Raw genomic sequence first — 25,411 nt, forward strand, 5'->3', positions numbered from 1 at the left:
ACAGGTCTTAATAGGTACTGAGCAGGTCTAACAGGTGCTGAATAAAGGAGAATAATTGCTCTGTTGGTCTGTTGCAGCTGATGCAGCTACTATTTCATTGGCTTTCATTACTCCCAGGTGCACTGCTCACTTGCTCTGCAGCCTGTTATCCTTCAGGACCCCTGAGTAATCTTAAGCAGCTAGTCAGTTCCACAGCCTGTACCAATGCAGGGGTGATTATTCTGTGATAGGTACAGGACTCTACTTTTGTTCTTGTGGAAATTCATGAGATACTTGTGAGCCCATTCCTGTCTGAGAGACTGTGTAGGTCTCTGAAATGCTGCCTTTCCCTTGAATATATTGATGTACAGAAGCTTTAGCATGATCCACAGACTGGTGGTGGTACATTCCAGGGCAATAATAAAGTGCTAGGTTTTCCCCCGTGTAGTTGTGCACCTATGTAGACTGTAATGTTCTACCTTAGAAACAATTACACTGTAGTTACAGTCACTGTCTTACATGTCTAGAAATAGCTTTCAGGAGATCTTGCTCTCTATGACTTTCCCGGAATTAAAGTGAAGCTGACCAGCTTGTAGTTTTTATGATTCTTTCATGGTCTTCTCAAAGTTGGGTGCAATGTTTGTCTTCCTCCAGTTATTATGAATCTCTCCGGACCTCCAAAGTCTTTCAAAGGTGACAGGACAGTCTTACAATGACACAAGCTACCTCTTGTAGCATCCCGTTTGATCTTGCTGACTTCTGTGGGTCCGTTCCTTAAGAGATCATTGTCTTCTGCTACTGGTAGTTCCTCTTCTTCAGCCTATCTAATGTCTGTGTTGAAGTTGTTCCCAACATCGATCAGAAACCTCCCTGCTTATGATCTTCTGTATTCCTGTTCCAACAGAGGTCAGGGATGTTATTTTCCTGGTAAAAACTCCTCAACAACCAAACAGACCACTCTTCATGCCCAAATTGTAAACCGTACCTGGGCTTAGACAGGGACATTAAGCTCATGTTTCCCTGTCCCAAGTTCCCATGCCCTTCTTTCCTGGGGTTAGCATGGGCAGGAAAGTTTTGGACATGATTACGTGTATTGCCACAGTTGTGCTGCATCTTCCTTGCAGAGGGGCTCTTAAGACAAATTCTTTTCTAGCCTTAATGGCTGGGTATGTATTTATTTATTTTTAATATTCATAAAGAGATTCATTGCCATCTCCATTGGGTTAGTATGGTCTCTAAGGAAAGTGAAGTGTACTTATATTAATTTTTATCACTGGATAAGTGCAACTGCACAGTTTTGTAAGATACAAACAAGGTCAGAATACCTGAGATATTTGTTCCTGTTATAAATAGTTCAAAAACATTTACAGATGTATGGATTAGATAATTAGGCACCTGCATTTTTTTAACAAGTATTGCAGTTTAGGTTTTCTAATTAGCACATACTTCAGTAAAAGAAAAAGTCAGTTGTGAATAATTATGTATAAAACTATGTGACACCAGAATATTTACAAAATAAAATGGTGCCTTTGATATAGGAATTAAAATAGCTGTAAATGTATTTCAGTAAGAAATGCTGTGTGTGGTTGTTTGTTACAGCACTTTGGTTTTTTGGACAGATCAGGTAGTGTACAGAATCACAAATTTTGATGTCTCTTTTTCTCCTTCAATATATTGAAGTTAAATATGAATTTAGGAAAGTTGTACATTGAGTATACTCTCTCAAAATTATAGCATGTGTTATTCCACAATTTTGAAAGAAGGCGAAGGTATACTTTTAAATATACAAATTTTTCTACTGTAAATTTACCTGTTTTGTGATTCTGTTGTCTGGGTTTTATTTGTGGAATTCAACTAGATTCAAGAGATGCAAAGCATGGAAACTTCTACTCAGTTGTGTTGTAGTTCTTATTCTGGGCCCAAATGTCAGGAAAGCTGTATTTCCCACAGAAATTTAGACCAGTTTACCATATGTATCAACATAAATAGGACTAATGTACCAGAGCCTGTAGAAAATTTCAGTGAAGCCTTTGGGTCCCTGCATTATGTTCTGTTTCACCCTGAGAAAGCTGTCCATGAAGTTGTTTTTCAGGTTATGACCCAAGGAGTATTCTTTAAGCCATTAAAAAAAGAAAGTTAATAAATGCAATATCTTGCAATCTTTATTTGTTTGAGTAACTAGATATGTAAAAGAGAAAACAGAGGGAAGCATGTGTAATGTTCCATGTAACACTCACACCTTAATGCGGGGAAAAACTTGTAGTACAGGTGATATGCTCTATAAAGTGATGTATTGCATCTTTAGGTTGTGTGTTCCGTGGTAGGATTTTCAATGTCTGAAATATCACATTTGCAGTTCTTTAATGTGCAACTAACCTCTGCTGTTCTTGAGTATTAAGAGGGCTGTGTGCTTTAAGTAATGGTGAACTTCACCTTCTGGATAAGAAGTACTTCGTAATTACTGCATCTTAAAATTCTTTGTTGGTATTTTCTTCTGCTAAAGTAATAGAAAACTAATATGAGTAATTGTTGTAAATGCTCAGACTTTTTAAGCACATTGAAATTTTCTGCACTTTCAGAATGTTTTGTTTTGGGTTTGTTTTGGTTTTTTTTTGTCTTTGTAAGAAAAACAAGTAAAAAAGGATACTCATTACAGAATCAAATGCAAATGGTAAAACTTGGTTTTTGGATGTGTGTATTCACTGATGAAGGCTGTTGGATGACTGAAATGAATAAGTGTTCCTTCTTGTATACTTCAGGAGCTGATACTTTTTAAAATACAGATTATTCTTTTTGTTTTTGTTATTTAAGGGAAGGTTTTAGGTTTTCATCTCAAGAAGCTGCTTCAAGTTTTGGCGATGATCGCTTGCTGATAGAAAAGTTCATTGATAACCCTCGTCACATAGAAATCCAGGTTTGTACTATTATTATTGCTACTATTAATTATTGTATATTTATTTAATAAGGTTTGAACTCATAAATGAATCAAAGTTCAAAACATTTCAAACACTCTACTAAAAAAGGCCTAGAGTCTTGTGTTTTCCGGTGTCTTAGGTCATTGCTCAAACTACATGGCTATCATGCACAATACAGCCTTCCTGTTTTTATTCTCTAGCCTTTCTGTAGCAGGAAGACTGTGAACTGTGTTCAGTTTGTTGGGGGAGAAAAAAAAGTTATAGGCATCTGTCCTGAGGGATGGAGCTTGAACTCTGGATCCTATTAGAGGGCTGGAGTGCAGCAGAGGATGTAAGAGTTCAAACACTCCCATTCTTAACATTTTTCTTGCAAGGTCTAGGTGGTTTTATCAGTATTTTGGATTCTGTTCCGAAGTATCTAATGCTCCCTGGGAACTCAGGAGGATTTGTGTCCCATTTTTGGTCAGTTTGTGGTTCAAAATCAGTTGTATTCTCTTTAACTTCTGGATTGTGACCATTTATGTATTTCATTGAATTTAGCGTTAAGTCAGATGTGCTAATGTGGAACAAAAGTTGTTTCTTTCAGACACTTGATAACAAAATTATGATTTCAAAATTTGTGATGTGTTTGATCTTATGTAGGCAACTAAATTTTTGTGTTCGTCATTAACCTTGAGATAATATTTCCTGACAAGAAATCTATATGAGACATTTTTGTTTCCTCAATAGAAACTTCACTTGTTACACAGAAATTTCATTTATTTTTATCCAAAATATAAACCCTTTCTATGTTGTTGAGACATGGTTTTTTTTTTTTAACAGTGAGAGCCTGAAGCAGCTCAATAACTGAGTGAAACAGCAGTAAATTTGATAGTGTGGAATGATTTGTAAGAGAGAAATATTTAACATTTTTTAGTCTGCCAGATATGTGCCCTCGGACTGATACTTCGTATGTTTTTATTTATTTTATGTACACAGGCTAACCTACTGCATTCCATAGAATTGTAGAATACTTTGGGTAGGAAGGGATCTTTTAAAGGTCATCTAGTCTAACCCCCATGCCATGGGAAGGGACATCTTCAACTAGATCAGGTTGCTCAGAGCCCTGTCCAACCTGACCTTCAATTTTTCCAAGGATGGAGTATCCACCATCTCTCTGGGCAACCTGTTCCAGTGTTTCACCACTCTCATAGTAAAAAAAAAAAAAAAAAATCTCTTCCTTGTGTATAGTCTAAATCTGTTGTAGTTTAAAGCCATTTCCCCTTGTCCTGTCACTATGGGCTTGGATAAAAGTTTGTCTCTATCTTATCAGCACCCAGTAAATACTGAAAAGCTGCAATTGGGTCTCTCCAGAGCCTTCTCTTCTCCAGGCTGAACAACCCCAATTCTCTCAGCCTTTCCTCATAGGAGAGGTGTTCAGTCCCTATAATAATTTCTGTGTCCCTCCTCTGGACCTGTTCCAACAGATCAGTGTCTTTCCTGAACTGAGGACTCCAGAGCTGGATATAGTACTCCAGGTGGGATCTTACCGGAGAGGAGAAGAGGGGGAGAAGTGAAGAAGAAGAAACATTGAAATAAATAAATAGTCTGTAAACAGCAAAATGAAGAAACAGTAAAAATGAAATTTAAACCCCACCTTATTCTCTTTTGAAGGGTCGTGGAAAGGTATATAGTGAACTCTAAATTTCAGCATTTATCTTAGTTACAAAAGAAGTCAGATTACTAGAGCATCTTTCTGTATTCTCTTGCTATGGCTAGTAATATTTATCTACTACGTCTTATTTTTTCTCTTTTTTTTGCAAATAACTACACCTTAAAGATCTGTTTCCTTCAGGGCTTGCAGATTTGGGAGCTTCAGCAGATTCCTACTGATTCTTCAATGAATTAAGTTAAATGGGATTGATTCCTCTATACTTCCATGAGTTGGGGGCAGATTTTACATTGTCTTGATTCCTTTGGGTTTAAAAAGTTACCTCAAAAAATATGGTAGTACTGTATTTAAGAACTGTTAAGTAATTTCACTTAGAGTAAACAAAATGTCTTTGCTATTAATAATTTATAGTTGTGTTTATAATAAGTGTACAGTGAATGTTGTTTTCCTTACACAAACACTTTGATGGTACCTTTTAACAATATCATAGCATATCATTTTAACTTCATGTTCTAATCAGCTTTAGGACGTTGACCTTGGTTCATTTTCAAACTGCTGAATATACAAACAATTTGAGACCAGATGCCAAATATTTATTACTTTAGCAGTAACTTTTAAATAGAACGTTTTTTTAGCATTCTCATATTTCTCCAAAGCATTGGTACTTAAAATTGTTAAATAAGGAGTTTCCTGTGTCTAGCTATAAAACAATCACTTTGTAAAACATGAGAAAAACCGAAAACAATTAACAGGAAAATAGAGTCCAAATAGACTTTATGCTTGAACTGATTTGAAGTTTGTTCTCCTGAAGTATCTGAAAAAAAGGACCTGAGTTTAAAGTAAGAGTAGGTGGACTGTCTATTACTTGGCTAAATAGCAATCCTACAACTGGAAAGAGAACTTAGCTGAATCATGCAGGAGAGGTTCTGCTACATAATATTGAATTATTTTGACATATAGATGTATGTAGCATATACTAACGTCATAATCATCTAATCCCACAAAACAGGAAATTTTCTTTTAGAAATACTTAGGTATGTAAAAAAACCCCTGTAGCTGTGACATGCGTTTTTAATGAGATGTGTACTGGAATCTCATGTCACCTCAGAGATGATAATTTCAGTATTTTGCAAGTATCTTCTGAAAGACAATTGTTGTATGATTAGTTTCTGATAAGAAAAACAGTGGTCCCAGAATAAAAGTGAAGGGTTAATGCTACATATTGTTGGCTTATTCTATTTATAATTATCTTCTCATTGTAAATGTTCATGCGTGTCTCTTTGAGCCATATTAACTAATAATCTTGAAAAACATTTATTTAAGATCCAGGTTGCTGAAATGTAGTAGGATATGAGAAGTGTCCTGAAGTGAAAGAAAATATTTACTACTTGGATTGAGAACTTTTGTCTTCTTCAGAAAAATACAGAGAGAGGAGAGAAGCACAGGAACTCATTTTTATTGAAATATTCCGGGACTCCTTTGATTGTTTTGGTGAAGCTGAATTCTGTGGAAAGCTGTAGACTTTCTAACAGTGAAACAGAAGTGCTCACAGGGAATCATTCTACTTACAGGACAATGATTTTTTTTTCCATCGAGTCCCATTTGTGTTCTGTAGGTGTAATATTTTAATATTAAAAAAAAAAATCACAAAAAACCAGTCAAAAAATCTTAGGACCTCCCAAATGAGTTTCTGTAGAGCTCCACTCATCTGGATTGGATGTGTGAAGACTTGGGTAGGAAGTACCTGGGTATTTCTTTTTTCTATTTTTTTTTTTTTTTTTAATCTTTGTGCTGTGTCCCCTGTTAGGGAATCGAGCAGTTGGTTGGAGCCACCCTGGTGCTGCTGCTGCTAAACCTCCCCCTGCGCAGGGAAGAAGAGGGGTCTGGGACATGCTGTAACTTAGGGAACTCTGAAGTTGTCAATCATCAAGACATATTTGAAGGGGCTTTTTTTTTTCACTAGACAACTCCATAAATATATGGGAGCACAACAGAATTTCTGAGGAAAAAAAATACACCTGATCCTACGATGCGCAAAGCACCCTGGATCTGATGCTGCACGGCACATGTGAATTGTCTTCATGAGTTCACTGCCTCATTTTCAGTCACATCCACCCAAATTATTCACGCCTCAGCAACCCTTGGTGTCATAGATGCAGGAATTCATCTTGCCTAGTGCCATATTCACTCTGGTGCTATAAGGAATAATAAATAATACAGATTCGTTGTCACAAATGTGAGTAGATATGGTTGAGTTCACACAGTTTGAGGAAGATTGTCTCCTTGTTTTATCTTGTTGGTTTTCAGTGTAGAAGCGCACTAGTAAAGAATGAAGCATGAATATTGGCATGGGTTCCCGCAGATTGGAGCAGCAAGATAGATGAGAAAAAAATGGGTTAGAGGGAAAATTTTATAAGGAAGAAAGGGAGCAGGTGTGGTCTGCGATGAAAGAAATTGTTCTAAGAGTAAGTGTAGAGTATAACATCATAAGAAGTCTACTTGAATCCCCAAATCCAGTATCTGGATATTGGAAATGGCTGCACCATACCATCAATTTCATAGAGGTACAGAGTTCCTTTTCTTCCTTCTCCCTCTAGTTTGAAATTATGGAATCATTTGGGAGCTCTGCTCTGCTGAACTTGTGGTTTTTTTTTAGTGTGTAATTTAGGTTGTTGGATCTAGATACTTGATTCTGCATTCTCTCTTCCATGAACTGAAGCTTCAGCTTCAACTGTAGTTGATACCTGATTTATAAAAAAATTCCTCAAAACTACTGCTTTAGTTTCCATTGAAAGTACTAAGGAAGTTGCAAATTTTCTCCTCCTTAATAAAAGATAGCAAAGTTTCTGAAGATTTTTTTCTTCTTCATTAAAGACAAGGCACTGTGGTTCACCTACTAAGAAAGCTACGTTAGCCGTTCTTTCTGAAAACTCTTCTGTGTAATTCAGGAGCAAAATTTGGCATCCTTGGAGATTTTTCTCTTCTTTGTTGACACAAGATTTTGCCTAGCAATATGGTTTTGTGTAATTTCATAATGCAGTACAAACTTAAAATGCTTCTAAATGTAGTTTTAATCATATTTCAGTCTTTTGTAATAAGCTCCCAAAAATTCAGATATCGTATTTTGAAGCGAGTGGGTTTTTGCCACGTACAAACTCTATACAGACTCTTTAGAATAGTCCTATTCAGAATTTGAAGGAGTGTTCTGTTAGTAGTTCATATACAATTAATTTTCTACATGACCTTTTTTTTCCCAATCTCTATTTTTGATTGGAAGAAACTGAACAAATAAATTCTGCACAATAATATGAAGTCAAAGGATCGTACACGTGCACATCTTTGTTAATAGCAGTGTGTTATTGTTTCAGATTTTGGCAGATAAGCATGGTAATGCCTTGTGGTTGAATGAAAGAGAATGCTCCATTCAAAGGAGAAACCAGAAAGTTGTGGAGGAAGCACCAAGGTATGAATGCTAGATTATTGATGCAGCTTCATCGTAATTGAAAGTACTTTTGGAAAGCTGGTGATTCTATTTACTGTACAAATGCAAGCAAATTTTATTCTTTTGAAAACCCACAAAGAAAATAAATGTTTGTCATAGTCATTTGACTGTAATGCAGTTTTGATGTTGTTCTTGAGTGTGTTTTGACAGTTTGTTAAAATGTCTTTCAAGAAAGCAGGTGTTGTGTAGTTCATTTTTTTTCATGATCTTGTATAAAATGGATATAGGTCTTATCAAATATATGTGGTATGAAGTGGCTTAGTTTATCTGAGATTTTTCTTTGTTCACTTTTGGATATAAAAGTAAAATAAAATATGGAATAAGTATGAATTTTACTACAGATACAGATATTTGACTGTGTTAGAGTAATTGTGGGAGACCCACATAATTCTGTATATTTCTATTTAAAATGAAATGGTTGAGTACCATTTGTGGTAGTGAACTAGAGATGTATGTGTCCAGTAACTCAAAAGTGCTAAATGATCTTAATCTCGCTGGTTTCATGTGAAGCTGAAATACATTGCTGCTGTGCAAAGTATGGTCTTGCTTAGTTTTCTGTTGCATGGCATTCATTGGAGAGTAAGTGTATAAAATGGGCGGCAGGAACTTCTGATTTCAGAAAGCCAGACAAGGGTATATCACTGCCTGTGGGAATTCCCAGTGTAATATTTTCCTCAGGCAGGTGGGTTTGATGTATTTTTTTATAGCACAGCACTGTGATGCAACAGTTTGGGATGTGAGGAAAAGCACATTATCCAAATGGTGTTTATTTAGAGGCGGTTTATTAGTTAATGTTGGATCATAACTACAGGACTTACACTGTTGGACCTAGATTTCAAATTAAAAAACAAAGTTTAAAGATAGAAACCCACTAATAAATGCTTCTTCGTCATGCTTGTGGATTTCTTGGAAGGCTTACGCTGCTTCTGTGTCAAGATCTTACCATGTTTTTGTGAAAAGTGAATACTTCAGGTCCCACTATGATGTGCATGTGCACATACATATACCTAAGCACTTAAAAGAAGAGTGTCTTTTGCTTCACAAGTATATGTAAGGTGATGCCTGTCACTGCTGCCTGCTCATTCTCCATACCTGTGGTCAATTAAAGAGGGTCATCCCTCTTTCTCTCATCGGCCAGCTGTGATCAGAGTGTTTCTTTCATCAGAAATATCAGCCTTTTAACTTTCTTGGGCTTCTCTGTTGGAGTTGCCAGTAAGTTTCCTCATCCCCTCTTATAGCTCTACAAAAGAGTTTGGGCAAGTCAATAGCTTCCAAAATTTGGTGTGAAAACTCTTCCTTCTTGTTGTTGAATGCTTTAGACTCTGCCAGACTTCGGTTGACAGCTTTGGAAGTCTTACTTGCCTTATAGCCCCTTGCAGTTGGCTGCAGAATCCATTAATTTTCAAAGGGTTACAAGATTGCAGGACACTGACTTCTGTGAGACACCATAGAAACACTAAAGGCTCAAGTTAACCCTTCCTGTGAATGCTGTGCTGTTTCAATTAGTCTGATTGATTAATGGCTCCTGGACACACCTCTTCTTATATAGCTGAATGGAGGAAATGTACTGTCCTTCTTTTTTTCCTATTCTAAATAGTAACTGCCATTAAGACCTCTGAGATAGGTCGAAGGAGGTTTTTTTTTTTTCTTTCATGAAACCCAGGGGATAGGAATGCTATGGGCTGAAATGTTTTTTCCTTTGTATGACCTCAAGACTTTTTTGATTTACTCTATTCCTGTGATGGCATTTTCCTAAGTGTCTAATTTTAGAGACTGAGGGCCTTTTGGCTTTGAGAGTAATATATAATTTTTTTTAAAGCTAAGTCTGTTGAACTTGTCCTTATGTGGGATCATTTTGTCTTTGAATCTTCAGTTTTCTTAGGGAAGTTCAGTCTTTTGTTAAAAACAAACAAAAACCCCTCTTTCTTATGAGGAGGGAAACACCTTTGGTTCACACAGAGATGGAGTTACAGTATTCAAGGGATCCATCCAGGGGTCCGTGGTGGTCAATCCCACAGATTCATCTAGGACACCAACAAACTTTTCTTATACCCTTTTAACATTGGTCATTTGTCCTACTCTGTTCTGGGAAGCACATTTAATAAGACACATCCAATCATCACTAGTTTATTTTGTGCTGGGCAAAGTTAGTGATGCACAAAGCTTCCAGTTGATGTACTGTAAATTTTTTGCTTCTGGTTTTACACACTTTTGTATATGCTGTTGTCTTCTCATTTCACCACAGAGGCTGACATTTGAAGAGATGAGTAACATTAATTAGTCTTTTGTTCCTTAGTTCAGTTTTTGTTCCTCTGCCGCCCAAGCTCTTCTCTGTTCATTTTTAGAGACAGTTGCTGTGAGACTGTACTTTGGCAAGAAAAAAATGCAAGGATGTGGCTGCATTTTCCTGTTTGCTAGAGTGATTAATAAGAGATTGTTTCCCGTGGGGAGAAACAAGGCCTATAAGCTTATCAGAAAATCCACTGATTCCTTGGGATCAATCACAAGTAAATGCACAAGAGTATTAACTGACGTCCTATTCAATAACTGGAGGAGTAACTCAAAGGAGCGCTCTAAAACTTCACTTTGGTGAGAGCACATGTCTAACTATTTCTGAACCTGTTGGAATCCTCTTAAAGCCCTTTAAATTTGCCTCACCGCTTGGGTGAAGGAATGTTCATCTGTTCGGAGGCACTTGACTATCTGCACTATTTGATGCCCAAAATTAAGATTTTTGGAATGTTGTTATGGAGAAATGCCACACAAAGGCTCTTCAACTCACTGTGATCATCCACTCCTGTCCTTTGCTGTAGTAGTAGAAGACATTAAATGGTTGATCCTTCATGGAATACCACTTGGAATCATAGGGTTGTTGAGTTCAACCATAAATGTAACACTGCTAAGTCCATCACTAAACCAAGAGCCTAAGCACATGTTAAGTACTTTCAGGGATGGTGACTTCACCACTTTCCTGGGCAGCCTGTTCCAAGGCTTGACATTCAGTTCTGTGAAGAAAATTTTCCTAGTGGCCAACTTAAACCTCCCCTGGTACAACCTGAGGCCATATCCTCTTGTCCTGTCACTTGTTGCCTGGGAGAAGAGGCCGACCCCTATCTTGCTACAATCTCCTTTCAGGTAGTTGTAGACAGTGATAAGGTCTCCCCTGAGCTCCTTTTGTCCGGACTAAACAACCCCAGGTCCTTCAACTGCTCCTCATGAGATTGTGCTCCAGACCCTTCACCGATTTCATTGTCCTTCTCTGGACATGCTCCAAGACCTTGGTGTCCTCCTTAAATTGAGAGGGCCAAAACTGAACACAAGATTTGAAGTATGATCTATAACCATCATATGTCAAAATGCTGAGCTTCAGGATGCTGTGTTAAACCTTCTCTCTGTGTTTTCAGGCCTACCTTGGTCAAGGAATGATGGAACAGTGCCCTGATACTGCACTCTGTACTGGCGTGCAAGATCCCTATTAGCATCCACAGTGAGCAAGTCCTTAGAAATTGCTAGCTATCTGCTTACTTTTCTTCTTTGTCTCTACTTTTCTGCATTGATTCCATGTCCTTGAGGTTAAACCTTAGCACTCAAGATTTTCAGAATAAGGTTTTAGAATAGTCTCTTAACAATTTTGCAAAATTTCAAAGTTTAGTCTCAGGCACAAAATAATTAATCTATTATGCTTTTGTCCTTGGAAGATGACTTTCCCTTTCTCTAAGCACTAAACTCTGAAAGATCTCAATATGATGTCAGGTATGTCAGGATCAGATTCCAAACTAATAGCCTGAAGTGCTGCTTGAAGCCACTGACAATTTGAATGAACGTATGTAGGCAGGAGCTTAGCAGAAGGGTGCACTGTTGAATTGGACTCTATCTACATGTTCTCCTTAGAGTTGTACAGCATGGATGTGTATCAGACTCTACATTTCCTATCACTTTGTCTAGAAATCCTTGAAGGATTTTGGCTTAAGAGAAACATGAGCCTGTTCTGTTTGTGACTGTGTACATGATTCATAGGTGTGCATTGTTTAGATGTGGGGGCAAAGCTGTGTTCTCAAATGCTTTTTTAGCATATTTATGACCATGAGGTTCATCTCTCTGGCTGCAGAAACAATGTCATAACAAATTGTATTGTCCTTGATCAACTTTACAGTAGCTTAATGAAGTTCTTATGAGTAAAGTGTAAGGTCTTATTTTTCTTTTTGATACTTTTATCTTGTGAATCTTTATTTTGTAGCCTCAGTGCTGCCATAGGAGCTGTCAAAGGAAAAAGAGGTGTATGTGTGAGCAAAAGATTTGAAGTCAGGCTTAAAATGCTGTTTTCAAGTGGTGCCTAATTAGATTTGACAAGTTATTTGGTTGTAAAAGGTACATTGTTATAAAAGGGAGAAACAACGTATATGAAAGGTAAAGCAGCAGAGGGGAATATGAAGACTTTGGTTAATTAACCAAGGTGATGGCAGGGATGATCCAGTCATTTTTAAGAGCATAAAGCCTAACTGTGTGGCAGAGATCAAGTTTAGCAATGTCACAGCTGTGTTCCATTCTTTGGTTACAGCAGGAGCTGAACAGTGAGATCTCAGACCTGCATTTAACAAGTATAGGGAAGACACCACTGTAATAAAGGGGAGTAACCATCTTTAATCTGTATGAGAAGTAATAATGATTATTCTAGAAAGAGAGTATGAAGCTGATATTGAGAAGGTTCTGTTCTTCATAAGCCACTCATTGACCTTTCATGATCAAAGCCCTGCCGAAACCCCACACTGAATTATAAATTGTTGATTTTGGGTTGTATTATACTCTTACTGAATCAAAATAAGAAATATTATGAAACTCTTTTACCAGTGTCTATTCTTGATAGGTACAACATGGTTTTGACGTCTTGTGATCTTCCTTTTCATCTGATATAGGATCTGGTAGCTTTCTTGGAATGAGTCTTGACTTCCTTTTCCTGTTGGTCCCGTTGTTTGCCAAGAAAGAAATTTTTTCCTAAGTTCTGGAAATGCCTGCCTTACAGTCCATCAGAATCTGCTTGTGTGGGCACTGGAGGGATGGAGTGAAATAGCACTTTTCCAATAAAGAAAAGGATTCCACTGTCTCCTAGTTTGCTCACTTCTTGTGTCCTGTCAAATATGGTTTGTTGTGGCAGACATCTCTAGCTCGTCTGTGAATTCAGGTCTCAGTGAAAAACACCCCAGTAAGTATTGAAAGATAAATTCTGACCCAGCATTTGGCTTCTGTCTGAATGCAGTCCTGGGCCTCAGATGGAGCTTCGCTGACTTTGGGGCCACTTCAGACAGGTGGAGGCTCCTGATTGGTTTTTTTTACAGAATTAGGGCTCACTGCTGAAGCCATCTCAAGAAATATGTAATATTTGGCATTTTAGTTTTAAACAGTAACTTAGAGGTAAGGTAGAAGTAACTTTCTATTCCCTTGCAAAAGTACTTTTAAAATTATAGCTGACTTATGGGCCTAATGTAAGTCAAAACAGAAATATGATGAGTGTATTTGTAATCTTTTATAAGATTAGCAGCTACACATTGTCCTTCACTGAAGATCAACGTATCAGGTCGAGGGGCAGCCAGTTTCACAGCTTTGATGGAATGCCACAGAAATATATCTAGCTCTAATTACTAGAGGAGAGTACAGAGGAGAGTAAGAAGGAGAACGTGTACTTTCCAGAGTCTGAATTCACTCGACCAGTGGAAGTGGCATGGTGCTCTCCTAGAATGAGAAAGCTTGGCATTTGGACAGTGTTCACAGTCCTCCCAAGGTAATAGATGAGCTGCTCTTTGGGTGCCCTTGAGTGTGTCCAGGATTTGTGGAAAAGAAAGAATTGCAGTCAACATGGATAACTAATCTTCAGCTTACAAGAAAAGTTGAAAGAGTAAATAGAGGATATGAAGATTCAAGTCATAATAGTGTTGATGGTGTTCAAGTTGAATATTATGAATGCTAATATATTCTTTATTGCAATCAATAAGAAGCCTGAATAAATACTTCATTAATTTCCAAATCTTCTTTATTGCATAGAATATCAATTAAATGGTCACACTGTTTTAATTCAGACTCAGAAAAATTCTGCTTAGGCCTCTTGTCTTTTGGTATTTTGGCATTTATATTTCCACTGGATGGATTTTTTTAGTTACAGTTTTTTTGCAAATAGATAGGCCTTCTAAAATAGCATGGATTTGTATGTATTTTTTTTCATTTAATTTACATTATTATAGATCTCACTGTTCTAAGAGTTGTCTTCTGTTATTTTACGTTGTAGAGAATGTGGTTATTTATCCTGAATTTCCTGTACATTAGAAGTAATTGTAAAGCATGCAGTCATATCTACTTAGGGGTAATACAAATGTAAAGACATACATTTGACAGTCTTAACATGTTTTCATAACTCAAACAATGATGCTGTCCTTTTTTGACTGTAGTTTAAGCAGAAGATGAAATGATTGAAGAATAATTATTTTTTTTAACTAAAGAAAGGCATTATTTCTGTATTGTAGCACTTTTCTAGACCCTGAAACTCGAAGAGCAATGGGAGAACAAGCAGTAGCTCTTGCCAAAGCAGTAAAGTATTCCTCTGCTGGAACAGTAGAATTCCTTGTGGACTCCAGTAAGAATTTCTACTTCTTGGAAATGAATACTAGACTTCAGGTAAGAAAAACAACTCTTCAGATTCAGAAAAGTGTTATTTAAATAAACAGACCATAACCTCCTCCCATACTTAGGGGTCTGCTCCTGCAAAGACTTAAACATAAGTATCTTGATGCACTTCCCACTGAACTTAAAAGATGTGCCCACTCAAATAAGGTTGCCTATACAAGACTTTGCAGCAGTGAGCCCTTGCACAGCACTCAAGTAAGTGTTCAGAGCTTTTGCTCTTTGTTACACTTGACCTAAAGACCTTGTGAGAGGTCATTGTTAAGTGCTACTGTGAGTTCACAGTAAGTGGTTAGCCACTGTGCTCTGAGACTTCTCTCCACTGGTCCCTGAAGTTTCTTTCTTATTTTTATACTTTGATGATCGCTTGCTGAGTTTCTCTAGGAGGGTGATTAAAACTGTATGTGTATATCAGCAATAAAAACACTAGCAATCTGCATGTGATTGAAATTTTGACTGGAATACAGTTGTGTAAGAAGCATGCTGACATGGTGTAGGATTTTTGTAACAACTTATATACTCAGTAGTAGCTATTGTAATGTACACTGCAAGTGAAGGGACAAGCAGTGTTTTGTGGAAAACCCCTTCTACCTCTTATTTGACTCTTGTGATGCATTTGTGGTCATAGGGAAGAAAACTGGCACATTCCATTGTCTTTATCCTCCTTTTCTCACTTTAAATAACACCCAAAAGACTGAAATATGGAACCAAGCAACAGTTTGATTAGCACCTCATTCTGTTTTAGCTACATTAGGGCCATGTCCTGCCTGTTGCTTGTTCACATGGGCAGTGATTGAGTGTAAAGAGATCCTCATAATTCTGATATCTTTGCATGACTTTGTATAATAATTGGGTAAATTTATGCTCCGGTTTAAGAAGTTGGAGAGAATTTGGGGGTTGCAATCTTCTGTGCCAGGAGAAGGTTGCTGGTAAAATTTTTACTGCCTTCCAGGACAGCAGTGTTTTTGGAATTAGCTATGACCAGTCATTTCATATGACTACAGCTAGGCTCTATCAGGTCTACTAGAGAGGGTGATGTTTAATGGCAATGTATAGTTCATTAAAATATTAAGACGAATTCTATCTCTTTGGTCATATTCTTTACACTTTTCCCAGTCTTGTCATTTTTGAGCCAATGTTTTTTAGTAACTCCACGGTCTTGTTTACACAGAAGAAAATTAATTTATGGTTTTCTGCATAACCCACTAGAACTTCAAAACCATTTCCTTGCTGTAGTATATTATTGTCCATTAATTTCTAAATGGAACTAGTGATGGAATATCCTTGGTCTCCTTTTTGGGATTTGTTTTTAAGATGTTATCTTTGCTGGTTTTGTGGTGTCTTCCCCCTGCAATGCCCTCTAACTTGCTTAGTTGTAGATGTCTCCACATATGTAGTAAGAAAACTTTCACAATTTCATCTTTGAAGACTCCTTTTGAAATGTAACCTAAGCAGTTTGGCAGTCCCCTATAATAGCAAACTTATTCTTTCAAACTCTTAAAGAAATTTACTAATCTTAAATTAGACTACTTGTTTAGATATTCTGTAATTCCTCTATCCTGACTGTGCATTGTCTCTAATTAGCATTTCAGCTTGAGTCTGGAGGGTAGTAATTTTCTGGTTCTTCCCCCTCACCCCAATCTTACCTGATTGATCTGTCTCTTCTCCCAGGTCTCAGGCTTTACTTTCTGTTCAGCTAAGTTACACAACTAACATCATACTTGCTCCCTTCTATTAAGAGCCAAACATAGAAACTCTAATGAAGCTTGTACAGATTTAAATTCAGAACCAGGATAGTGTCTGGATGTCCCTGTATTGCTTTAGTCTTTATTTTCCTTTTGCATCTCCTGTGATCAGTGGCTAACAGACTGACTTGCCTTGGTCTTGCTGAGCACTCCACAACTGGAAGAACTTTCTAAAATGATGGGTGTCTGATCCATAAATGCTGCTCTTAAGGTCTTTGTCAGTGTGCATTAGACATAGCTACCTGTCAGCATCATCAGAATATGTCTAACTAAATTATGCGATTTTCTGTGTCTGCTTTAATGTTTCAGCAATCTCTGATCAGATCACTGTAGAATTTTTACTTGAGATACATACTTCAAAATATACTTGCGAACTAATCTGTGGCCAGTACTTTGCATTGCCTGCTGATTTCTCCCCTCTCTCCCTTTGGTGTATCTGTCAGATGCCTTTCAGTGTTTTGGTAAATTATTTTGCAGTAACCAAGAGTTATACTGTTACTTGGCTGTCTTTTTGGGAACTCTTTGGGAATATACCTTTTCTGTTATATGGTAGTGCAAAAAAAGGCATAAACAGCACTTTGCATGAAGTTTATATTTTATTTAATTTTCGTTTTAAGTGTTGTTGCAATACTATACGAGATTGGAAAACGAAAAAATTTGGTGAATCAGCTCCATTGTGTCTCTTGTATGCTACACAAATTTGTTACAGATGTTTTACTCCCTCTAAGTGATTCAGCTAGAAAGACTTATTCTTCGCTGTTGGCAATGTTCTTTTTATTGCTTCTGCTTTTCTGTTATCTTTCAGATGCTAGCTGATAAGTACGAGACATGAGATTGGATAATTGCATAGCAAAACTAGTTATTCTTTCTTTTCATAAGAGAGTGCAGGGATGTCTGCCCTAGCAGCTACCAGAGAACTTCTGTATGCTGTCATTTAGGGCACTTTTAGAGTGGTTTTCAGGCAGAAAACCACTGTTCACTGTTAAAATTGAGGCAGACCAGATATTGAATATATGATTTTTTTTTTTTATAGCTGCTCACACTGTGATGTGTTTTGTTGCCCATTTGTCATCAGCCTAATCAAGGGCAGTCATAGTCCAAAACAACTAAATGAGCTTTGCAATAAATAAAAATTTTCTGACCCTTTAGATTGATAGCCTTTCTAGCTTCCAAGTTGTGTCAAATTCTTTTCATCAAGTTACTATCAGAAGTGCCGACTTTCACTAGAAAAATTTCTTCTGCTCTTTACTGGAAGTTTAGAGATGTTACTCTTGGAATTTATAGGAAGAGAGTGTATGGTCTGTACTTAAAGGATATCTGTTAATACATGTGTGTATGGTGTGGCTAAGCTTCCTGCATGTGAATCAGTTTGTGACAACAAAGGGAAAATATCCCATATTCTGGATGTTTGTAGTACCTTGAAAAGAGAAACATCCCTTGTTAGCTAAAGAATAATTGAAAAAACATACCGTGAGTGGTGCGACGAGAGTACTTACAGTTTGGATGTTTGTGTCTCAGGTCTTTTCCCAACTTTCTGCCTCCCCCATGAGTTGTGCAGTTTAAATAACAAGTGAGTACTCCCTTCCTCCTCAAAACGTGTCTGAATTTCCTTAATGTAATTGAAAAGATCATTTGCGTAGACTGGAGTTGAGAAAGATGGTAATTTGAGTAGCAGTGTGTTTTCTCTTCATGTGACAGTTTGCATATTTTTGTAATAACTTTTTAGGGAATAAAAATTAATTTTGTAGAAGAGTCTGACGTGTTTGTAAGAGACTTATTGAACGCAAATGGCATATCTGTGTTTTTAGTTTAGTTAGTTATTGTGAGAGTATATATTTTATGTAAATGTTTTTAAGTCCTTTTAAAGTAAGCTTGATTCTAAGCATAAAGTGAAGGTAAATAATCTTCCATACACCCATAAAACATTACCCAGTGTTAAAATTTTTGTTTACCACTTTCAGGGGTTTCAGCAGATTTTACCGACCCCTGGAAAATTATATATTCTAGAGCTTTGTCTTAGCACAAAACTGGCTGTGCCTAGTCTAAAAGACGGGAGGGTTTTTATGTGCAACATGTCTCTTTCTGCTTCCTGTTTGTCCACTCATGAGAGTATAAAAAGCATGGTTGGCAAAGGTCTAAAAATACATAGAAATCCTGTTGCTGATTGTTTGGAGCTCCACTGCTTATAAACTCCTGGTTCTACAGCTTCTTAATGGTATCTGTAATCTGTTGCATGTGAAGAGTCACCTGCTAAACGTTTGGTCAGTGGAGAGAAGTGCTGGAAGATATTGCAGCTACACTATGTAAACAGTTAGCAGCAAAATACAAATAGCAAAGGAATGAGCTGAGTCTGGACTGCCAGCTAAAACCACAGGGAGGTGGTGACTTCGGTATCCATAGCAGACCCATGGGGACGGGGAGCTGTCTTGGTGTGTGTCGCTGCCTGCAGGATGAATTGTGATAGGTGAGCAGGAGTATGGGAGCAGTGAAAGGGGCTGTCAGGCGTTAGAGGAGTAGATTTCTACGAAGTCTGAATGGTGGGATTTTTGAAGTAAAGTCTCAAGCAACTGTTTGTGCTGTTTGCTGAGACTCTTCATATTTCTGAATACTGTTATCTTGTTTTACTGTGACACTTAGCTTCTTCAGTCATTTTAAATAGGCTAACGAACAGTGTCAGATGGTAAAGACTTTCAATTGCTGCTAACCTGGGCTGAATTTGAACTACTGACCTAAAGGTGAAAGGTCTCTTATCCCATTACCAATCTCCTAAGCCCACCAGAATCCATTCTGCACACAGTTTATACCAGCTGTTCATGGCCATTTTTAGAACCGAAAGAAAAGGTGATTTTGCTGCCAAACAACACTGTTTCACACAAGAGGGTCAGCCGACAACAGTTAACCAGATTTTTGCCACGTTCTTGCCTCCTAATGCAACTTCCATTATGTAGCTACTGGTTGTCTGCTTTTCTGGCTCCCCAAAAGAACTACAGAAAAGCATTGCTAATTGTTGTTGACAGAAGAGAACAACATTGTTTGTGTAAGTCATTGAATCTGAAAGATGCCATTAACAGTGCTACCAGGGCATGGAGTGATATCTGAGAGACAACATTGCCACGTAACTATCATAAAAGACTATCAAAAAAAGTAGAGAAAGAGGAGACTCCCTTCCATTTTTAATAAGTAAAGAAGCAGAAGGTAATTCTTCAAAGAGTACATTAGTTTCTTTGCTTTGGTGAATTTGATGTAAAGCAAAACCAAGAACAGCTGCAGTTCTTGCAGGATTTAGTACTGCTGCTAAATACAGTAAAAGCAAGAATTGCATTTTTGGGAAAGAAAGTATAAGTTTTGTGGATGAAAGTTTCTTTATTTTTTTACATGGAGTGTGTAGCAGAAAGGAAATTGTGTAGAATTAGTGAATTGCAAGAAATTTTTTTTGAAGTGCAGGATGTTAATTGAGAAAGTTATATTGGAATTGTGAGCTAATTTACTTGTTGACCTCAAGTGTGTGCTATTCATTTAAAACACAGAAAGGGCAGATTCAGAATTCATAGGCTACGAAAGCTGCATCTGTCCCATGCAATTTAGAAACAGATCCTTGCAAAGAAAAATTGAAAAAACAGTGTCAATGATTATTGGAATATAACTTTGATAACTTCCTATGAGGAAGTAGATTAAACATTTTTTCGGAATTAATGTTGTGATTAAAAAATTAGTTGGTACCAAATGTTTGTGTATTAGTTCTTTTTTCTACATCTTACTTGGGAAACCCAAGCATCTTAGCTGGTGGAAATTTTTGTAGTTCTGGTCACCTTGAGTTGTTTGATCACATAATAATAAATCAGAAAACAAACAGCACATGTTGTTATATACTGTGTCTATAGACAAGGACAACATAGGAGTTTGCCTGTTAAATATTCCTATGTGCTTTTCATTCATTCTGTGCATTAATCCAACCATTGTCTGTTCTTCAGCAGCCTTTATGAAAAGCTGTTTTTTACTGTGTGCTGCTGAACCCCATATACATGTGAACTGTTTTGCAGAAAGATGTGACCCCAGAGTGTTCCTGCTCATAGTAGTGAGGAAACCCGCATGCCTGAAGAGCAGAACATGTGTGCACTTCTGCTGTTCAGTTCTCCGAAATAGAAACCAGGCTTACTGAAATACAGGGGGTTGAGAAGCATCTGTAAGTTGGTGTGTTTGGGTCAATTGATACTGGATTTGGCTGCAGCAGCAAAGCCTGTGGGACTCCAGGTGAATCACATTTCCTGGAACCTGAGGTGTATGTTGAAAGTTAGTTTTGAGATTATTTATCTGAATGTAAAGGGGTATATGACACCATCTAGGGACTTACAGTAGTAGGGGTGACATAGGCTATAGTTTTAAGTCTACTGAAATTTAGATTTTCTTGGCTGATGTGATGTGCTTGAATGCTCCAACTGGTGTGTGAGTAACTTGATGCCTTATACACAGAGGGACAAGAGCAGTCTGTGAGAGTGTCCAGAAGTGTTTGCTATTAGATCTGAGTACCTTGATAGTCTTGAGAAAAATGTGTCCTGAAATTATTCCCCTGAATATAAGGGGAGCAGTCATTGCTAGTTTAACTTTTAGCTCCAACTGTCCATAAAAACTGCATGACTGTTTTTTGAAGCTGTGGATGAACCCTACTATGGTAGAGCTTTAAGACTGCTGTCAGTCACAGAACAGGAGGAGAATTAGCAGCCTTTCCATACTGTTCTGGTGATGGATGCTAATTGGACTGTGACATTGGTAGGTTTTTCCCTTATCTTTTGTACCTGCTTCACCATGTTTAAACTGTCACTTAGTTATTATTTTCTGATAGGCTTTGCCACTAGTGTCTCTTATTGTATATACGGGAAGAGGTTACTGAAGCAAAGTCACTTGCAATGCTCACAGGAAATCTGGTTGCTGTGAGATGTCTGAAGAAGAGCAGATCCAGCAGGTCCATGAAGGGGCAGCGCTTTCACTTTACTGTGTATAGCTATTGCTGGCCATAGCAGGTATAGCTTTGTGGACTTGAAAGCAGGAATATAAGTGACAATTTACAGAAAAAGTGATGATGCGTGTGTGTTCGTGTCACAGAAAGTGGGGAGTAAGACTTTAAAGAGGTATGTATGGTGCTTAAGTGCATTGAAATGATGACTTGGTATAAATTGTTTATGACCAGATTTGGTATAAGTAAAGGAACTGATAGTAAAGGTGTTACTTTTGGCAGCTGATTAATTGAGAGTTATTGCTGACCAATTTCTTTGCTTGTCCTGTTGTTCTCAGCTGACCCCCTCGTGCTGTCCCCTTGCCAAAAGTAGGCTGCAAATGCTGAAAGAAGTGCAGTTTGAGTTGTGCATCTCACTGGAAGGTTAAAGTTACAAATAAGTCAACTAGGATTTCAAGGTTAAAGTTCTTTTCTACCCCATTTTGGTCATCTGATGGTCTTAATGAATACTAAAACATATCTAAAATGTATTTGGTACCCCCAGATTAGTGATATGATTGGAATTGCCTACATTACACCTAAACAGTGCTAGTTGAAGCACAGTCCTAAAAGAAAGCAGAACAACTTCTCCCCACCCCTAAAGAAAACCCAAAACAAAACAAACAAAAAACAAACCCTCAAAAAATTTTCCTATACATGTTTTCTGAATGCTGTTTTGTGTGGAGACACAAAGGGAGTATTTTGAAGAAATAGAAGAAAATATTGACCAAGTCAAAGATCTGTATTGAAGAATGGATTAAATAAATGTTTGTGAGTCGTAAGAACCAAACAACAAAAATATTTTTCTTTCCAGAAACATTCCATCTTATTTTGATCATCAACAATAAAACTGAAAACAACAATGAAGCTATTGAGTCTGGAATGCCAATTGCTATCCAAGAAAAATGACAGTATAACTAAATAATGCAAAAGTCTTTGGAAAAATAAAAACTATTTTAATTATCTGGAATGTTAAAATTCCAAACCTCTTCTTAACTCCTCAAAGGTAACTTTTTAAAACTTAGGTTCCAAAATAAGAAAGTAAGTTTCGTTGTCCAAATATGAATGTGTGATAAGTAACTTTCTATTAAAACTTGGGGAGTTTTAATAGAAACTTCAAGTCTTAATAGAAATTGAATTGTTTCAATTTAACACTGCAGGATAGACACTGAGATGTTTCATAGATTCTCAAAATACTGTTATTAAGCTTGACATGCTGGAGAGTATCATGTGTTAGGTAGAATCAAGATTGAATCCCAAAGGTATATCCTTAAACTGTATAATCAGATTTCCATTTCAATGTCACTTTTGTCCTTCAAAGAATAGGTGCTTGTTTCAGTGATGATTTGTCATTAAAATTATGTCAAAACGTCTTAAAATGTTCTTGAAACTCTAAGCAAACTCGCAGCACACACACGGCTAATTATGGATGCCATCTGTTTATTTTTACAAAGCATTTTTTTCCTTAAAGACCAAAGCATCTACTTGTTCTGATAAGCCACAATATTATTATAATGACTAAATGTTTTCCTTAATACTCATATACTTGAAGGAAGAAAGAACAAAGTTTTTTGGTCAATGACCTTTTCAGTCAGAAAAGCTACATAGTATGACATCTCAGGACAGAGAAAGATTAGTGAAGTGCGTTTTCTTAAGGTATTTTGGTCCTTGGAGCACAAGCGTTTTATAATAAAAATGGCAGTTCTGTCATAATTTCTGTATGGAAAGTCTTACAGCTGTGTCTGTGCGAAGAACATGCTTTTAGCTTGCCTACCTTTTACTTGATCTATAGGATGCGCTCTCCTATCTTCGGGTGCTTTTTTCTGTCCTATGCCTAGTTAAATGTTTTTTTAAAGTTAATCAAGGTATTAATTTCTATTCCCATTTGAAGGAAGAAGTGTATGTGTATGTGCATATGTGCACACATGTGAGCATGCTTGTACGCACATCCTGGGTGAGTGTGAACGACGGGTATTCCCATGGCAGCATCATCCAAAGCCGTTAGCGGCAATTTGCTGAGAGCGCAGAGTGACTCTGCTGGTCCAGCCCAGCTATTGTGCATGCTAAGCACTAAACAGATAAGTCTGGAGGGGGAAAAAATTGAAGGATCCATCTGCTCATTTCTGCTACACTGCGCTGATGCAAGATTACGCTAATCTGGTTGCTTGTCAGGACAGGTTAGTGAAAGCAGGCGAATGGGTGAGATTTAGGGTAGGCTAGTAAGTGGCTCCTGTTTGCGCCATGTTAAGTGTAGCAGAATGGGTTGATTATTAGCTACTTTGAGATTTTCAATTAAAATACAGTGTGAGTCTCTTCAAAACAAACTTGAATGGGAAAAGCTTCCAAACAAAGAAACATCATCATCACCAGGTGCATTTGAATTTGTAAAATAAATGAAAAAAAATCCCCAACCCAAACCCCTGCAAACGCCCGAATCCTTCTAGGTGACCTTTCTAGTTTTCCTTTTGTATGCTGCTCCTAGTTATTGTAGTCTGCTAAGTTTTTTTTCTTTTTTTTTTTTTTTCCCCTACCCCTGCAGAGATGGTGGTTGCCAGAGTTTAAGCAGAATTTTTTTGGGGAAAAAGAACAAAACATAAACATGCTCTTTGGCTGGTCAAATTTCTTGTTTATCTGTGTTTGTTTACAGAGAGGCATTTTTTTGTTGTTGCTGTTTTTTTGTTACCTATTGACTGACAGTTCTTGACCTTGCAGGTTGAACATCCCGTCACAGAATGCATTACCGGCCTGGACTTAGTCCAAGAAATGATCCGTGTTGCTAAGGGTTACCCTCTCAGGCACAAACAGGCTGATATTCCCATCAACGGCTGGGCGGTTGAATGTCGAGTTTATGCTGAGGTAAATGAGTGGTAATGGGGAGGAGGGTAGGTGGTGGAATTGTGGCGTAATAATACCCAGGTGTGGATAGATGCCAAGGTGAAGTCAAGGAATATCATGTGAAAGTCATGATTTAGAGCATGTAACATGAATGGTTAGTGAGGTTTTGTAGAATTGTAGAGTTCTTTTTTTTTCAATAAAAATACGGTTTGTATTTCAACATAGCTTTTTTCCTGAAAATCAAAATTAACGATGGTAAAAGAGGTAATTGAGCAAATATCATTAGAAGTAAACCTATGTGTTCTGTTCACATTTAATGATGCATTGCTGGAGTTATTTTGTACGGTTAACTACTGTTTCCAGGTTCGTGAAATTTTCTGACTGAAATCTGAAACTTGTTGACTTAAAAAGACAGTTGAAATTCAACGTCTTACAGAATTTTTGTTGTTTTGCTAAAACTTTTTGAAAGGTTGAAAAGCAAGTTACTTGTCTTCTGAAACTACAGGTTATAGGACAAACTTTCAAAGTACATTCCAAAACAATAACTTTATAATTATGATGTGACTCTATCTCACTTTAAATAAGCTTACAAAAATTTAAAACCCATTTTCAGTCACATTTAGGATATTTCAAGGTAATGTCTTTTTACTGTCATTTTTTATACATGAAAATCAAGATTTCTTAAGTAAAAAAATCATAGAATTACAGACTCGTTTAGGTTAGGAGGGACCTTAAAGATCATCTAGTTCCACCCCTCTTGCTTTGAGCAAGGACACTTTGTACTAGACCAGGTTGCTGAAAGCCACACCCAGTCTGGCCTTGAGCACTGCCAGGGATAGGGCCTGGAAAATAATGCCTAGCTTTCTTAATTTTGTTTCAGGAATGTTTTAGGTAACTCTGCTTTTTAAAAATAATTCAGCATCTTCAGATGTTTCTTCCTTTGCTTAACTATTGTGACTTCTCTGACCTAGAGCATCTTATTTTACTTTTCCCCTCCCCCCCTTTGTGACATGCACATAATCTTCAACTTGCTCTACTGATTACAAGTGCAAACTATTTTGATAAAGAATAAATATTTGCCCTGTGATTGGCATGGAAGCTATTCTGAGAATTAGTAGGCTTTAC

The 25,411-nt window shown here is 37.2% G+C and overlaps 1 protein-coding gene across 3 annotated transcripts in view; it reads left to right on the top strand.

The window, feature by feature from the left end:
• The window catches only part of LOC113993001 (propionyl-CoA carboxylase alpha chain, mitochondrial), a 211,046-nt gene that overhangs the window by 25,855 nt on the left and 159,780 nt on the right, over positions 1–25,411 (top strand). For all 3 annotated transcript variants that reach the window (XM_039389393.1, XM_039389398.1, XM_039389403.1), the window contains exons 5-8: positions 2,791–2,893; positions 7,914–8,008; positions 14,560–14,710; positions 24,164–24,307. In XM_039389393.1, the coding sequence (XP_039245327.1) occupies positions 2,791–2,893; positions 7,914–8,008; positions 14,560–14,710; positions 24,164–24,307 (493 nt within the window). The remainder of the gene's footprint in view (positions 1–2,790; positions 2,894–7,913; positions 8,009–14,559; positions 14,711–24,163; positions 24,308–25,411) is intronic.

This window comes from Pipra filicauda, unplaced genomic scaffold (assembly GCF_003945595.2).
Source record: "Pipra filicauda isolate LSUMZ 115617 unplaced genomic scaffold, ASM394559v2 scaffold125_size2111803_pilon, whole genome shotgun sequence".
Classification (NCBI taxonomy): domain Eukaryota; kingdom Metazoa; phylum Chordata; class Aves; order Passeriformes; family Pipridae; genus Pipra; species Pipra filicauda.